This window comes from Thunnus thynnus, chromosome 24 (genome assembly GCF_963924715.1).
Source record: "Thunnus thynnus chromosome 24, fThuThy2.1, whole genome shotgun sequence".
NCBI classification, from domain to species: domain Eukaryota; kingdom Metazoa; phylum Chordata; class Actinopteri; order Scombriformes; family Scombridae; genus Thunnus; species Thunnus thynnus.
Window position 1 is genome coordinate 15,471,571 of NC_089540.1, and position 19,090 is coordinate 15,490,660.

The 19,090-nt window shown below is 34.7% G+C and overlaps 2 protein-coding genes across 2 annotated transcripts in view; both read left to right on the plus strand.

The window, feature by feature from the left end:
* The window catches only part of LOC137177287 (uncharacterized), a 36,823-nt gene extending 21,193 nt beyond the window's left edge, over window positions 1-15,630 (plus strand). The window contains exons 4-8 of the mRNA XM_067583474.1: window positions 11,986-12,009; window positions 12,120-12,203; window positions 12,357-12,443; window positions 13,544-13,630; window positions 13,765-15,630. Of these exons, the coding sequence (XP_067439575.1) occupies window positions 11,986-12,009; window positions 12,120-12,203; window positions 12,357-12,443; window positions 13,544-13,630; window positions 13,765-13,808 (326 nt within the window). The 3' untranslated portion in view covers window positions 13,809-15,630. The remainder of the gene's footprint in view (window positions 1-11,985; window positions 12,010-12,119; window positions 12,204-12,356; window positions 12,444-13,543; window positions 13,631-13,764) is intronic.
* Window positions 1-19,090, plus strand: part of LOC137176729 (lymphocyte function-associated antigen 3-like) — an 85,888-nt gene that overhangs the window by 55,644 nt on the left and 11,154 nt on the right. The gene's annotated exons all lie outside the window — the stretch shown is intronic.

Here is a 19,090-nt window from a genome sequence, read left to right on the forward strand (position 1 = left end):
CACACACTTATTCATCTTCAATACAGGAGAAGCTGCTGAAAGGACATGGCAAGGTAAGATAGAAGATTTTCACATTGGTCACCTATTTGTCTTTAATAATTTTAGAGTATTTAACATGACAATATTTTAAATAATGTTCTGTTTTCATGCATCCAGCACTTAAAAGTAATTAATATCTAAACTTTTACAAAAACCAGTGTTTCAAATGCATTCAATGTACTTTTTCTTTTTAATTGCTGAATTTTAAGAATCAATTAAATCAAAAAGTCTCAAATTGGACACATTGTTAGTTGTTGTTGATTTAGTAATGTGATGTTTTCATAGCAAATAAATGAAGTTTTACAGTCATCAATCACACTGTTGTTAGTTTTAATAGATAAAAATAAAACCGGCTGACAAGTAGATTTAATCTGTTCATTTTTTAAGAGTAAAATCACAAAGTTTAAACAGAAAGACAATTACAAAAAGAGAAAATAATATAAAAATCTGCAGTTCTAATGAATGGCGGAGTGATATTTTTAGTGATGAGGCTTTTTTTCATTTGAGCACGGCGAGGTGTGCTGTCATTCTGATCAGAGCACGTTCTAAATGTCTCGTTGACCAATCAGATTGTTCGGTCGGAGCGACGTGTTGTATAACTGTAATTAATTCAGGTATTTAATCTCTATAACTGTCTCAACCAAACGATAAAAGAGCAGTTATGAATGTTACAAATGTATTATTAATACCCATGTTGCACAAGTTTGACATTCACAAAAGAAAATGTAACTTATAAAACCTAATTATGAAACAAAACATGATTAATGAAGAATTCCAGTGAGTTAACACACACTTATTCATCTTCAATACAGGAGAAGCTGAAAAGAGATGGCAAGGTAAGATAGAACATTTTCACATTGGTCACCTATTTGTCTTTAATAATTTTAGAGTATTTAACATGACAATATTTTAGATAATGTTCTGTTTTCATGCATCCAGCACTTAAAAGTAATTAATATCTAAACTTTTACAAGCAAAAACCAGTGTTTCAAATGCATTCAATGTACTTTTTTTTTAATTGCTGAATTTTAAGAATCAATTAATTAAAAGAGTCTCAAATTGGACACATTGTTAGTTGTTGTTGATTTAGTAATGTGATGTTTTCCTAACAGACAAATGAAGTTTTACAGTCATCAATCATACTGCTGTTAGTTTTAACAGATAAAATTAAAACATGTATTCTGACAAATAGATTTATTTGCAACTAAATACTGACAAAGACATATCTGACCAACATTTGTTTGAATATCAGCAGTTAAAAAACTTCTAATATGGATTCACTGTGTGATAGATGCATCATGGTTGTGACAATTCTTTATTTATTTCACAGAGATGCTGAAAAGGTTGAGAGAGGGTAAGAACAAATAATTATTTTTCTTGAACTGTTATAACTGCAGTAAACTAGAAGTTTGACTGTCTGACAGATGTATTGTGGTTGTGACAATTCTTTTATCATTTAATACTGATCTCAACAATTTCTGAGCTCCATAAAACATCCACCCAGGACCTGGAAACTCTCAATATATTTAATGGAAATATGACAATAATTTGTTTATTTTTTAGTATAAAATCACAAAAAAGAAAGAAGACAATTACAGAAAGAGAAAATAATAACAACATACATTATATTAAACATACATGATACTATTCAGTTATAGGAGTGGCAGAAATTGGATTTAAGAGGTGAAGCGTCGACCATGAACCACAACATCCCTGATTCATGTTTGATTAGGGACCTTTATTGATTGTTGTTCTCCATCTCCATCAATAAAAGCAGAGAACATCCAAAAAAGTTATTACTTAAATAAAATCTGAATGGTTTAATCTTTGGAATAATGAGATAACCTGCATCCTGTGATGTGAGTGTTTGTGGGGGAATGTGAGGTCTGAGGAGTTTCAACAGGTCAGGAGGTAATAGGTAGCAGTTTGTAGTCTGTCACCAAATACAACATTGGGCCATATTCCACACCTTTACCTGAAGAGTTTACCAACTTTATGTAAATGGTGTCATGGCTCTTGTCAATCAGATGTATTTGTCTTTTTTGTGTGGTGTTGTGGTGCACAGATCATTGATCAGTCGATGCATCAGCAGATAGTTTGGTCACACTGTCTAACCATCCTGCAGATAAGGTTTATTTTTAAGACACCACACAGACGGGCAAAGCAAATATCAAGGTCAGGAAAATACCAAACTATCTGTGTGCTGCTTGCGCTGGTCGTTTCACTATCATGAAAAATAGGGCCCAATGTTGTACTTGGTGGTCAAATTATTTAAACTAGTCTGAACTGGCAACCATCATAGACTACTCACAGTCCTCTGTGTTCTGATTAGGATTGGATTTAAAGGTCCAACATTTTAGAGTAGACATTATTGCTGTGACTGTAATACCTGGCTTTAGACATCACCACTTTATTACCATAACACCCGAAAGTGGGGACACAAAGAGTCTCATTGTCCTCCCTGTTCTGGCGCCAGTGTGTTGAGCACTGGACAAGTTCAACTCAGGAGTACAAACTTCTGAGGACAGGAAGACGCTTAATAAAATAAAATGAAATGTGATATAGACTGATCTGTTTGTTTTAATACATTTATATTAATGTAAATGTGGTGATATCTGTACATATAGAGCCCCAGAGGCAGCGCTGCTGTTCTGTCCAGAAAGAACATGAAGCTTCACTGTAATTTACATTCAGACAAACTAATGTGGCAGCTACAATTAATCTGTGACTCCAACATTTATCTTCCAAGAGGATTATATCGTATATCAAAATGCTACGGAGACATTAGAACCAGCGGTGAATCAACAAAGAGCTGCACAGATCAGTTTTCTCCCCGGGATGACGACGCAGGACTCGGGCTGCTAGCAGCTGAGATGACCGGCTGCTTTCACCCGGCCAGCGGCTCCTCACATCTCCGAAAACGTTGCAGCAGATTTACAAACAGATGTTATTTGAATAAACTGACCACATATTTGGAGCCTACATGGATAATTTCGCGCCTGAAAAAATACTGAATCTCAATAAAGTGAGATATTAACAGTCCTAGAGTGAGAATTACAACAGTCTGGCTCAAAATCTCCACCATGACACCTCGCCCTGGGAAATCCAATCTGTGTCCCAGCGCAAGGCACACTGGGTAATGTAGGCCCAGCAAGGGCCCGCCTCCCTACGACAAAACGGTGACAGAAAGTTGAAACTGAAACAGGTGACACTTAAAAAATACTGATAGCGTAAAAAAAATCTGTCACTGAAGAAAGACAGACATGAAGAAAAAATCTGAAGATTGACATTGAAAAACACATCATCATGCAAAAAATATCACAATAAAATAAGAATAAAACTGTAAGATTGTAATTTTTTAATGTCCCTGTTTTGTTTTTCAGTGGAACTTGTTTCACACAACATTTTCTAATACAAGTGTTTCAATGCCAATGTTTTCTTTTTCAGTTCAGGTTTTGTTTTGAATGCCAAATTATATTTTCAATGCCAAAATGTAAATGTCACTGTTCTGGCCCCATATAAAGACATATCTGACCAACATTTGTTTGAATAGCAGCAGTTAAAAAACTTCTAATATGGATTCACTGTGTGATCGATGCATCATGGTTGTAACAATTCTTTATTCATTTCACAGCTTTCCTAGAAAGGTTGAGAGAGGGTAAGAACAACTTTTTTTTTTTCTTGAACTGTTATAACTGCAGTAAACTAGAGGTTTCACTGTCTGACAGATGTATTGTGGTTGTGACAATTCTTTTATCATTTAATACTGATCTCAACAATTTCTGAGGTCCATAAAACATCCACCCAGGACCTGGAAACTCTCAATCTATTTAATGGAAATATGACAATAATTTGTTTATTTTTTAGTGTCAAATCACAAGAAACAAAAAGACAATTACAGAAAGAGAAAATAATAACAACATACATTATATTAAACATACATGATACTATTCAGTTATAGGAGTGGCAAAAACTGGATTTAGGAGGTGAAGTGTCGACCATGAACCACAACGTCCCTGATTCATGTTTGATTAGGAACCTTTATTGATTGTTGTTCCCCCTGTCCCTTATTTTCTATCATCTCTTCACTGATACTAATCAATAAAAGCATAGAACGCCCAAAAAAGTATTACTTAAAATTTGAATGGTGTGCAAGCGCCTCGTTCCTGACCTCATCACTGAAGTGCCAACAATTAAGGTAAAGCACACCCTTGAGTGTAATATTGCGATTATACAACACTTACCAACAAAAGATATAAACAAAATGTATTCATATTGTGAGGCAGTTTGCTCTAAAAATAAAAAAGCTTGTGTTATCTCTGTTTCCATGGAAATACATGGGGTATTACTAACACCTGGAAAACAATCATTCATGGCAGTAGACTCATATGTAATGAAACCTAGTTAACTACTCCAGCAAGTAGGCCGACCCTTATTAAAGACCTAGCAACAGAGATGATTTCTAGTCCATGTTGAGTCAACCAGCCAACTTGAGCTAATGCTTTCTGGAGATTGTGGGATTTCCCAAACTGAATAAATACCTCACATATAAACACAAAACTGCCTTGCTAGCTCAATCGTCTTGTAACTAAAGTATGCGCTGAAAAAAAATATTTTTCCATGGGCAGATTTAGCTACTACGTTTACAAACTTCACAGACATTTTTAAGCTAGTGGTGCCGTGTCACCGACTCACCGGCACAGCTGATGGAGGATGCCGGAGTGGAAGCTGAGATATACTCTCAACTGAATGGAAAATGGCTACGTTTTGCTGTGTATGGGGGTGCCAGGTAACGATAAAGAGTGGAGAAGGGTTCAGGTTTTTCAGTGTGTTCGTATGTAACTCGTCCCACAGTCTCAGAGTTCAATCCAAAGGATCCGTTTTGTTTTCTCCACAACCCCTAAACAGTTCAGTTCAATCCAGTTTCACAAACATAAAAGAAAGACAACTCAAAACTCCGCTCTGGGTTTTCACCGTAGATCTAGCAAAGCAACACAGTACATAAAATAAACCCAGCAGAAATGTCAGATAGGTCGGACCACCGTGTTTAACTATATCTCCTCAAACGTTACAGCAACAGCTGAAAATCACAATAGAAAAAAACAAGTTTGCCAAGTTCACATATCTCCACAATTCAAATTAACCACCAGTTATCTACCCGGAAATGACTGTTGTTGTTGGCGCGACGTCACGATCTGTAGTTCTAATGACTGGCGGAGTAATATGTTTAGTGATGAGGCTTATTTCATTTGAGCACTGCTACGTGTGCTGTCATGCTGATTTGACCACGTTCTAAATGTCTAGTTGACCAATCAGATTGTTTGGTCAGAACTATGTGTTGTATATCTGTAATTAATTCAAGTATTTAATCTCTACAACTTTCTCAACTAAACAAAACCACCAGATAAAAGAGCAGTTATGAATGTTACAAATGTATTATTAATACCCATGTTGCACAAGTTTGACATTCACAAAAGAAAATGTGACTTATAAAACTTAATTATGAAACAAAACATGATTAATGAACAATTCCAGTGAGTTAACACACACTTATTCATCTTCAATACAGGAGATGATGATGAAAGGGAAGAGCAAGGTAAGATAGAACATTTTCACATTGGTCACCTATTTGTCTTTAATAATTTTAGAGTATTTAACATGACAATATTTTAAATAATGTTCTGTTTTCATGCATTCAGCACTTAAAATTAATTAATATCTAAACTTTTACAAAAAGTAGTGTTTCAAATGCATTCAATGTACTTTCTTTTTTAACTGCTGAATTTTAAAAATCAATTAAATAAAAAAGTCTCAAATTGAACACATTGTTAGTTGTTGTTGATTTAGTAATGTGATGTTTTCCTAACAGACAAATGAAGTTTTACAGTCATCAATCATACTGCTGTTAGTTTTAACAGATAAAATTAAAACATGTATTCTGACAAATAGATTTATTTGCAACTAAATACTGACAAAGACATATCTGACCAACATTTGTTTGAATAACAGCAGTTAAAAAACTTCTAATATGGATTCACTGTGTGATAGATGCATCATGGTTGTGACAATTCTTTATTTATTTCACAGAGTATCTAGAATGGAAGAAAAAGGGTAAGAACAACTAATTTCTTTTTTCTTGAACCATTATAACTGCAGTAAACTAGAAGTTTGACTGTCTGATAGATGTATTGTGGTTGTGACAATTCTTTTATCATTTAATACTGATCTCAACAATTTCTGAGGTCCATAAAACATCCACCCAGGACCTGGAAACTCTCAATCTATTTAATGGAAATATGACAATAATTAGTTTATTTTTAGTGTCAAATCATAAAAAAAGAAAGACGACAATTACAGAAAGAGAAAATCATAACAACATACATTATATTAAACATACATGATACTATTCAGTTATAGGAGTGGCAACAATTGGATTTAAGAGGTGAAGCGTCGACCATGAACCACAACGTCCCTGATTCATGTTTGATTAGGGACCTTTATTGATTGTTGTTCTCCATCTCTCTCTAAATGTAAATGAAATTACAGGACTTCTTTATCTCTTCTGCTCAGTGGCAACATCAGAAGACAACTTCCTAATCAGAGCTGAAAATGTAAAGTAGAGGTTCATTGATAAACACACTGAAAGGCACCAGAGACAGTCTGCCTTTCTGTATCTGTATGTCTGAAGTCTTTGAAGCCATAAAAAAGTCTTGAAGGTTCGATATTTAAAAGGTCAAGACCAGGCGAGTCTTCAGCTGTACTGCAGAGACTGTGTGTTGTCACTAAACTAAAACGTATGACTCATTACATTTTCTTTGGCTGGTTCTTCCTCACCTCTGAGAACATTGTCAGAGTATTAGGAAAACCCATCTCTCATGTTTCTACACATATTGTCCAGTCTGTTAATACTATTAATATTGTTCTATTTGTTAATGAGAAGCTGTGTTTGTAAAGGCCACCTTCAACATCTGTAATTAATTCAGGTATTTAATCTCTACAACTTTCTCAACTAAACAAAACCACCAGATAAAAGAGCAGTTATGAATGTTACAAATGTATTATTAATACCCATGTTGCACAAGTTTGACATTCACAAAAGAAAATTTAACTTCTAAAACCTGATTATGAAACAAAACATGATTAATGAAGAATTCCAGTGAGTTAACACACACTTATTCATCTTCAATACAGGAGACGATGATTCCTGGGAAGAGGAAGGTAAGATAGAACATTTTCACATTGGTCATCTATTTGTCTTTAATAATTTTAGAGTATTTAACATGACAATATTTTAAATAATGTTCTGTTTTCATGCATCCAGCACTTAAAAGTAATTAATATCTAAACTTTTACAAACAAAAACCAGTGTTTCAAATGTATTCAATGTACTTTTTTAAATAAATTGCTGAATTTTCTCATTTTTAGCTTTAAAGATTTTTTAACTGGTCATCAGTTCAATCAGTTTTAACAGTTATATAACTCTTTACATAGCAGGTTAATTGTAGAGATGTGGAGATGTAACAACTACACTCAGATCACGTTGGAGATGAATCTTCAGTTTAAGCAAATTATATGAACTACTTCATTTAAAGTGAACGTTATTAACGTAGCTTTGGAGACGTCTGTCCGTAGAGCTGCTTTCTAAACATCTTAAACCAACAGTCTGTTACATACATGTGTCCTATTTATAAAGCAGAGCAGGGGAATGACAGACACATTTTTATACATACATAGCAGTTCCACAGTCAAATTATAAATCAGGAATAATATAACAAGATAGATCATGTAACTAATAATACCAATGAATAAATAAAATTTGACAAAACATTTTAAAAAAATTCCAGAAAAGTAGCCGTTTTTTGTGTTTTTTTTTTAAAAAAATGATAGTGCAAAATGAGTGATTAACATGAAGACACATGATACAGGACAAGAGAAGAGGGACAAACAACAAAACAACAACAAAAAACTGGATTAAAACTTTTAGATTTTCTTGTAGTGCACATACATGTGTTTATTGTGCTTTTTCTATTGGAGATCACTAAGGGATGCATACAAGTTTTCCACATTAATTGAAAAAAAAGTCTCAAATTGGACACATTGTTAGTTGTTGTTGATTTAGTAATGTGATGTTTTCCTAACAGACAAATGAAGTTTTACAGTCATCAATCATACTGCTGTTAGTTTTAACAGATAAAATTAAAACATGTATTCTGACAAATAGATTTATTTGCACCTAAATACTGACAAAGACATATCTGACCAACATTTGTTTGAATAGCAGCAGTTAAAAAACTTCTAATATGGATTCACTGTGTGATAGATGCATCATGGTTGTGACAATTCTTTATTTATTTCACAGAGCATCTAGAAATGTTGGATGAGGGTAAGAACAACTTTTTTTTCTTGAACCGTTATAACTGCAGTAAACTAGAAGTTTCACTGTCTGACAGATGTATTGTGGTTGTGACAATTCTTTTATCATTTAGTAGTGAACTCAAAAATTTCTGAGATCAATAAAACATCCACCCAGGACCTGGAAACTGCTGAGTCCACAGATACCAACAATGAAACTGGTGAGTGAAAGATACGAACCAGCAGAATTTGCTGTCAGCTTTTGATGGTGGGTGTTAACCTGCTTCTGTGTTGAAACTGTAAACGACATCATCCTGATTCAGAACAAATATTCACAACATGGTGTGTTTGAGCTCATGATGTTCATTGTTGAGTAACACACAGTCTGTTTACTGACAAATAAACAGAAATTATAAAACAAAACATGATTAATGAAGAATTCCAGTGAGTTAACACACACTTATTCATCTTCCATACAGGAGAAGCTTATGAAAGGGCGGTGCAAGGTAAGATAGAACATTTTCACATTGGTCACCTATTTGTCTTTAATAATTTTAGAGTATTTGCATTCAATGTACTTTCTTTTTTAACTGCTGAATTTTAAAAATCAATTAAATGAAAAAGTCTTAAATTGGACACATTGTTATTTGTTGTTGATTTAGTAATGTGATGTTTTCCTAACAGACAAATGAAGTTTTACAGTCATCAATCATACTGCTGTTAGTTTTAACAGATACAATTAAAACATGTATTCTGACAAATAGATTTATTTGCAACTAAATACTGACAAAGACATATCTGACCAACATTTGTTTGAATAGCAGCAGTTAAAAAACTTCTAATATGGATTCACTGTGTGATAGATGCATCATGGTTGTGACAATTCTTTATTTATTTCACAGAGTATCTAGAAGAGGAGAGAGAGGGTAAGTAACTTTTTTTTTTCTTGAACCGTTATAACTGCAGTAAACTAGAAGTTTGACTGTCTGATAGATGTATTGTGGTTGTGACAATTCTTTTATCATTTAATACTGATCTCAACAATTTCTGAGGTCCATAAAACATCCACCCAGGACCTGGAAACTCTCAATCTATTTAATGGAAATATGACAATAATTAGTTTATTTTTTTGGCTGATTCTTCCTCACCTCTGAGAACATTTTCAGAGTATTAGGAAAACCCATCTCTCATGACTCTACACATATTGTCCACTCTGTTAATATTATTAATATTGTTATATTTGTTAATAGTAGAACCTGTGTTTGTAAAGGCCACCTTCAACATCTGTAATTAAAGCTGCAAGCAGTGTTGAACGGGCCCTCGCGCCTCCGCACACGTCAGGCTGAGGTGCAGTCAAAAGGCCTCTGTCATGGGCATGTAGATGTCTTCAGACAGTGCAAGAAGGAGATAAACATCACTTCCTTTGTCCACTATTTTGCCTGCTGCTGGGGCTGCTTCGCTGAAATTTCGTAGGGGGCGCTTTTCAGCCAGTTTACATCACTGATCATGTCACATGATCACTTTCATGTAGACGTGTTCAGGCCAGATTCTTATCAAATATGTAAAGTTTTGTGCAGACTAGAGCATTTACAATAAAGTTAAAGCAACTTCCTCTGCCATGGCAAAACATCAAATCTCAACGGTGTGAGGATGAGAATTTTCTGCAGGGTGAGACATGTCTGTCTTGCTCACACCTGTGTCATCAAAATTATGCAGGTTTTTGGCCCATTCACTTGAATATCAATTAGTAAATTGAAAACTCTTGATGAGTTTGTGTGTAAAATAAATTAATTTCCTAATTTTCATCAAGTTTGTTTTTTGAAAAGTAAAGACTTTTGACCCACATGACCTGGTGAACGTTTGATTGAAATGTGTACTGTCAGGTGTGTAGAGACAATAAGTAACTGCAGCTGGACACAGAAAAATACTCATATATTTGAATGGAGAGTGTGAGCGAACCGCTAAGAGCTCAGGCCCTAATAAAGGAAAAACTGCAGTACAGAGCTACACATTTTAGTTTTGATTTCATTTTTATACAGCACTTTATTACTAAACTGTCACCCTCACTCCATTTCTTCCCCTCCCCTCATAGGTCATCCCCACTACTGAATTCTACATATAAGACCTACAATTATTGTAAAATAAATGATAATAATCCTAAACTTTATACAACGTTTGTATATAATGTACTGTATGTATATAGGCCTTTCGCCCCCCCCCCCCCTATTCTCTCTCTCTCCGTCTCAGTTGGAGAGGAGGATTTTAGAGTACTTTTCTTGTAAAATATCCTCATAAATCCCATGACTCTGGCTAAATCTTACATTGAAAGTCATATTTTTTTTGTAGGAAATTTCGTCGCGAATCCATTGATACAGGTTTGAAAGTGGTCAGACTTATAGTTTAGACGTCAGACGCCTCAGTTTGGCACAAAGTCCATGCCCAGAGATTGCCTCCCCATTGGTTTACATTCGTCGTATTTTGATGGGCTTATTGCGCACTTCCTGTTGGATTTAGGTCAGGGATGTCAAACTCACCAAATTTGGCACGCACATCAGGTCTGGTGAAAAAATTTGATAAGATGTAACAATTAACTCCCAAAGTGCCAAAATGTGGTCAAGAGCGCCACCTATGTAACGAATATGGCCGCCACGGCCCGTAGGAATATCATAGAGAGATTGAACCAAAACTCAATTATTCATCTCATCAAGATCTACAAATCATACGCGGACACCCCTGACCTAAATCCAACAGGAAGTCTACAAGACAGACATGTCTCACCCTGTAGAAAATTATCATCCTGTCAATCAAACTTTCAAAATAAAAGCGCACCACACTTGTAAGGAATATCCCTCATTTTTAAAAGGCAAAATGATCTGATCCCGACTGGCCAGAGTGCGAGGTCCACCAGATAAAAGAGCAGTTATGGATGTTATAAATGTATTATTAATACCCATGTTGCACAAATTTGACATTCACAAAAGAAAATGTAACTTATAAAATAAACTAATTATGAAACAAAACATGATTAATGAAGAATTCCAGTGAGTTAACACACACTTATTCATCTTCAATACAGGAGAAGCTGAAAGGGCAAGGCAAGGTAAGATAGAACATTTTCACATTGGTCACCTATTTGTCTTTAATAATTTTAGAGTATTTAACATGACAATATTTTAAATAATGTTCTGTTTTCATGCATCCAGCACTTAAAATTAATTAAAATCTAATCTTTTACAAGCAAAAACCAGTGTTTCAAATGCATTCAATGTACTTTTTTCAAAATTTCTAAATTTTAAAAATCAATGAAATAAAAAAGTCTACAATGGGACACATTGTTAGTTGTTGTTGATTTAGTAATGTGATGTTTTCTTAGCAAATAAATGAAGTTTTACAGTCATCAATCATACTGCTGTTAGTTTTAACAGATAAAATTAAAACATGTATTCTGACAAATAGATTTATTATCAACTAAATACTGACAAAGACATATCTGACCAACATTTGTTTGAATAGCAGCAGTTAAAAAACTTCTAATATGGATTCACTGTGTGATAGATGCATCATGGTTGTGACAATTCTTTATTTATTTCACAGAGTTCCTCCAAAGGTGGGATAAGGGTAAGAACATCTTTATTTTTTGTCTTGTACCATTATAACTGCAGTAAACTAGAAGTTTCACTGTCTGACAGATGTATTGTGGTTGTGACGATTCTTTTATCATTCAATAGTGAACTCAAAAATTTCTGAGATCAATAAAACATCCACCCAGGACCTGGAAACTGCTGTGTCCCCAGATACCAACAATGAAACTGGTGAGTGAAACATGATCATACTGACCCAGTAAGACCCAGATTATGAAACAACTGGAACTTTTCTTGAATCGTTTTGTGTTGCGTTTTATCAGCAGTGTGTGACAGATGCATTGTGACTGTGACAGTTCTTTTAACTTCTTAACATTTTAACAGAGAGGCCAGCAAGTCTTGTAGTTGTGCAAGAAACATCCCCCCAGGACACAACATCTACTGGGCCTCCAATAACCAGTCATGTAACTGGTAAGTGAAATGTTTTAATATCCAACAGGTTTGATGGCCAAAGCCATGACAGTCGGATTTCACCCGTTGAAAGCACCAATTATATTCCCCACAGTAACTGCATTTACATTCTGTCTGTACTTAAGCACCATTTTGAGGTACTTTAACTTCACTCGAGTGTTTCCATTTTATGCTACTTTATATTTCATCTCCATTTCAGAGGGAAGTATTATACTTTTTACTCCACTACATTTATCTGACAGCTACAGTTACTGGGTACCTTGCCCAGATAGCAAAATTGTTGTGGCCCAGATCCGGCCAACACCCGACACTTTCGGCACTTTCATCCGGCCCACATACCACATGGAATGATGGCATTTGGATGGTCCGCTCCTGTTTCCCAGCTCTGGGCCACAAGCAAGCCAAATGTCAACCAAGAACAAACCAGATAAACCAGAACCAGAATACACATAACTGAGAGCACCGCATCTTTACCAAATCATCATCATCATTTGGGATATTTGGGCCATATTTGCTATGTTACATGTGGGCCATTTCAGGCTCACATCCATTTTGTCCAGGCCAGAAGAAGGCCAGCAGTGCAGCATCATTGCCTGAGATGGCCCACTTCTGTATGCTATCTGGGTGTAGATTTCAATTTTACATGTAAAACATGTGATCATCACATAGATATTTGTTATAAGTAGTTGAAATTAGCAGCACTTTCAACCAGAGCAGTAAAATTTTAATTACACCTGAATACTCTGGCTCACATACAGCCGTTTTTCTACATAACAAGTACTTTTATTTTTGATAATTTAAGTATATTTTTCTGCTAACACGTTTTTACTTTTATTTAAGTTAACTTTTGACTACAGACTATTATTTACTGGACTAATGGAGCACTTTTAAAGTGTGATATTAGTATGACTACTAAAACAGAAGATAACTGAGACTTTCTTCAACTTGCTTCATGATGTATTCACTTGACTCGACTATAAATCTTCCTAGACTGTAAAACAAACACATTTATCTTGGACTATTTTAATAACTTATGAATGAGAGATTGCACTTTGTGACAGGTGTATTGTAGTCATGACAATTGTTTTATCATTTGACAGAGAGGTCAACAACAAGTCCAGATGTCCCTGAAACATCCACCCAGGACCAGGAAACTGCTGAGTCACCAGATCCCAGCAATGAAACTGGTGAGAGAAATATTATTGTAACCAGTCAGAATGATGCCAAAAGTTACAGCAGCAACAGCAGTAAACTAAAACTCTGTGTGACCTGCATGTATTAGCTGCATTGTAATTCTGATAATTCTTTTATCATTTTACAGAGAAGTCACCAATGATTACTGATGACCTGGATACACGCTGCTGATGGATGAACAGACAGCAGATCCAGAAGATGAGGCCCAAAGCTGAAGTACTTTGGGTTTGTTTTTACTAAAAAAAACCTGCAGGATTATACCAAACAACAGATTTGTTGTCTGTCAGGACAGAAGTTCAGGGTTTCATCACTGAATGTAACTGCTTTGGGCTGATCCTTCCCAACAGATGTGATTACAAGCACTTTTAAATGCTGACAGCTGTGAGCAGGACTGTGTGAAATACCTGCAGCCAGGTGGAGGTTTGTGGTTGTGCATCTCTAAATTAATTTATTAAGTTGGCAGCGGTGACTGTATTTGAGTTATATATTTTTTTTTTGCATCCAAATCTCTTTATTTTGCATTTTGCTCTGTTTCGTTGTTTCTTTCATGAGCTGTAATTTAGATTTTGAGTGTCTTTAAGTTAGATTTAAGTCTAAAAAAAGAAAAGAGGAAACTTTAGTTATTTTGTGATGCCTTTGAACTCATAATATCAATACCAACATGAGCATTTGGTGGCACAATATTAAGACTCAGTGTCACTGTAAAGTTTTAATTTTTTTATTGTAGAGAAATACACTCGACTATGCAGGATGTGTTAAAGCAGCAAAATAGTTTACAAATGGAAACTCATGTTGTTGTGTGTTGCAGCCTAAACATTTTATCAGATATAATTTATTCTTTGATCAATCCTTACTTGAAAAGGCTGATTTTTTTATACTTAATGTATTTTTCATACTTCCAAGTGAACTTCTTAAGAAAGCTTAGAGTAACAAGAATCCTCTAACCTTCACCAGAGTCAAATTAAATACAGTACATATCCAGCTTATGAGGGTCAGATGATTACTGGCTTCTACAGGAAGTTCTAAGGTCTGAGGAACATTTTAAACTGCTAACATGCCAAAGAGAAGAAACAAGTTATTGATAGTGGAGGTAAAAACTTCTGCAGATGATCCAGAACGTGGCGGCACGTCTGGTCTTCAACCAGCCCAAAACAGCACACGTCACCCCGCTGTTCATGTCCCTCCACTGGCTCCCAGTTGCTGCTCACATCAAATTCAAAACCCTGACACTCGCTTATAAAACAGCAACTTAAACGGTTCCCACCTACCTGAACTCTCTCATTCAGGTCTACACTCCCTCCTGCTCACTACGCTCTGCCAATGAAAGGCGCCTGGTACCACAACAGGGCTCTAAGTCGCTACTAGACTCTTCTCTTCTGTAGTTCCTCGGTGGTGGAACGAGATACCAAACTCTGTTCAATCTGCAGAGTCCCTCTCAATCTTTAAGAAAAGACTGAAGACCCAGCTCTTTCATAAACACCTCTGCACTTGATGGACTGAAGGAAGAGAAAAAACAAAACAATTAAACAAAAACAAAACAAATCTGCTTCTATGCACTCTATGTATTGCCTCTGTGCACTGCCTGTTGGCATCTACATCCTATTGGACTCAAACTTAGTTTCATGGTACTTAACTGGTGTTGTTCTCTCCTGACTAGATCCTTGTTTGTGTTGTATCAGCTCTCAGATGTACGTCGCTTTGGATAAAAGCGTCTGCTAAATGAAATTGTAAATTGTAAAAAAAAAAAACAGGATGTGTTGAGTCTCTGGAAGAGAACAATTTTATTCTTATAATGTAAAATGTCTCAGGTTTTTAAATGTTGTTACAAGCTGCTGCTGCTGCTGCTGCTGCTGCTGCTGCTGATGATGATGATGATGATGTCAGCACTTGTGTTTTGTTTCTTTTCTTGATGCTTTTTATGTTCTATGTAAAGCACTTTGAATTGTCTTTTTAAAATGTGCTGTACAAATAAACTTGCCTTGTTCTCACAGTATGACATCTTTATTTATGTTTTTTGGTTACAAACAGAGGTAAGTGTACTTTAAGAATATGGGGATCATATTTTGATATTCTATTATAACTAAACATCTTTATTTAAGATTTCAGGGGCAGCGTATTTTAATAGACCAACATCCTCTATCAAATAATGCTCCCACTACAGAATCATTTTATATTACATCACTACTCACTCCATGTATACTGTAAGAATAAGGGGAGAAAGTTGAAATATTCTATTATAACATCTTTATTATTATGACTCCAAAGACAGTAAAATGTTCTATATATTTTAATTTCATGTGGAGAAATAAAACCTACTATATTTTAAATCCCAGCTAGTTAAAAGGTGGTTTAAAAGCTTTAGATTTTGAGTTGCTTGTCAGAATAAACTGGATTAGGAAATATCTCTCTATGTGGTTTCACATAACAGCAACTCCACACATTCTGTATGAGTAAATAAATCATGATACACTACAAATGTTTGATTTATAAGAAAGCAAAACCTTTTACCAACTATTCACTCACATATAGTATATGTAATGTATAAATGTGTATAAAGTCTCGACAGCAAGGTTACATAGATTGACAGTGGTGCACTATATTGACTCCTGAATCATTTCTCACTATTGTAGTCTTGGAATTATTTGTATATTTGTATAATATATAATTACTTATATTATACACATGAAAACGGTGGTTTAGGTTGAATGTCTTTCATTGCTTGATCATAGTTTGAAAGCGTCAGTGATACAAAGATTGTATAATAACGCTAATTGGTTTTATGTCTCCAAGTGGTTCATTTGTGGGAAAAGTTGTATCTTTTTTTTTAAGTTATCTCAATTCTTTACAGGATTTAATAGGTTTATCCCAGATTTTGGTTAAATTAATAGATTGTATTATAATAGAGGGGCTTTAAATGTGTTTTTTGCATGAATTGAGTTTTTTTAAGGAGTATAACCCAATAAATTTGACAAATACAATTAATACTGACCCTGAATTTTCACCTTTATAAAAATATTAAGGCCCTTTTAAGTTATACTGGTAAATAAGGTATCTTTTAATGTGTTTTGATCAAAAAAGTCCTTAAATTGTGCAGATAATCCTCAAATATCTGAATATGTTACAATCAAAAGATTCATTAATTCATTATCCCTGTAAAACCCAATTAAACACCTTAATTACATAATTATCAATGGGTAAATGAATGGAATTAGGGTTACAAAAAAGGGATTCACTTGCTTTTTCTTTGGGAAATCAAAACTAGAGATTTTTTTGTATGAAAATCAGCTGTTCTACAAACATTTTTAGTGTTTTAAAGTGCATATTTCTCCAGCTGCCCTCTCTTAAATGACCAAGACTGGAAATAAGTGGCTCCAGCTGACAACATACTGTAAGACGACTAAAAGTCCCTGTTTAGAAGATAAACCTGTGCATTTTTGCAGATCGTGGAAGGCTGGACACTTCAAATGGAGCGCTGACAATCACAGGACTGACTCCAGACGACAGCGGCAGCTACACAGTAGAGATCAACAACAAAGTCACCAGCAAGACTCAACTCCTGGTTATCTGTAAGTGGAGGAATTGTGTATGAAGTTTGTCTTAGTTTATAAAAAACGGCCCTAAATTCAAAGGAAATATCTTTTTGTTTTGTTTTCTATCAGCTCCTGTCTCTAAACCCACCGTCTCCTTATGGTGTGAGCCTGAGATGACCTACTGTGTCCTCACCTGTAATGGTGACACCACAGACGCTGAACCAGTCACCTACTGGTGGACATCAGGTGACACGACGTGGTCTGCAACCAAGGAGCACAAAATAACAAAGGTAAACACAGGATAATGATGTTTGTGTGTCTGATCAGTAACAGATAAATCATGTTGAAAGAATAAACCAGAATCTAGTTTTTAAATTGATTCACATATTCAGGCATCAGTTGGTGACCAGCTGAGGCAGAATCCAGGTTGTGCAGTTTAGGATATTTAGACAGTTTAGAATATTTCTGAAATTAGCTTTAACTATATCTGGTATATTAAATGTGTTTTGCATTGTCTCTGGTAAATAAACAATATATAATTAAATAAACTGAACAGCAACATGAACAAACCTGCAGAAAATAAAGATTTCAGATCATGGAAAGGGCCAGACTTGTCTCTGTAAAGTCATAAAAAGTGACAACAAGAGCTGCATTTGGATACAAGGTTGAACATTTTGATTTTTATCCAATTAACAGACAACTGTTGAGATAATCTGATATTTTATATGAACCTCACAGTTTCACAAAACATTCAAAAACATTTCATCACAAGTTTAAACCTTCAGTGTTCAGACAATTTTAAAACTCTGAATATCTCCACATGTGTCATGGCAAATAGTAATAAAGCATCACATTAATTAATTTGTAAATTTATTTATTAATTCCTGTATTTATTGTACAATTAGATATTAATAAATTAAATGATTTATTACTATTTTTGTGACACTTTTGGTCCTCTATACACCATGTGTGACTATTACAGTGTTTTTGTACCTTTTTGTTTCCCATACAGTCTTGCATGTGATAAAAATGTGATATTAGAAAACTTGACAGGTTTCTCTGTTAATTACTTTATATCTATTTGTGATACAGAGAAAAAATCAAAAAGATGTGAGAGATTGCCCAAACAAGGTTTTAGTATTCTACCAAATCATACTAGTATACTATAATTTATACTGGATAATTCAGTCTTGCAGATGTGCTAAATAGTGGATTACAGCATATATAGTGAAAAGCTGATGACTAAGTAGCAACATCACTGTGTTGTCCCTGATATTATTGTTGGTAATCTGGACATACTGTAAAAAGACAAAGTGAGCTCTTAAAAGATCTGTATGTTTGGATTATGAGCTTTCAGCTAATATTGTCTTTCTCTTAATTTCTAGGAAGACAATGAGCTGTGGTTCAGCTGTGCGTTGAAAAACCCAGTCAGCTTCAACAGCAGTGAAAAAGTCTTCAACCCCTTTATAAGTGAGTTATCAAGCCAACAAATATCTGCTGTAACACATTTAATGTATTAATGCATCTTACTGTTTTTACTAAACATGACAATGTACTCAATGTCCTCATAGGAGTTACAAAACATGTTCTAACAGCACTAAATGACTAAATGATGAGCTTTGAGTTTATTATTTTTCTGTTTTGGGTCACCTCAGAGTGCATTATCAAAGATTGGATCAGCTAACCACATTAGAGTACAATACAGTGTCCTTGTAAACCATTTGTTTTAATTATTTATTAATTTATTTTTTTGTAGGTGATAAGACATGCATATACATAATCTTCATAACAGGAGCTGTATATTATCTGGTTGGGTTCATCATCATCATCACCAAGTTCAGACACTAAAGGAGAAAACGTAAGAAGTCACAAAATACTTTTTTATTTGATGCACTAAATATACTGTATTTTGGTGGTCTGATA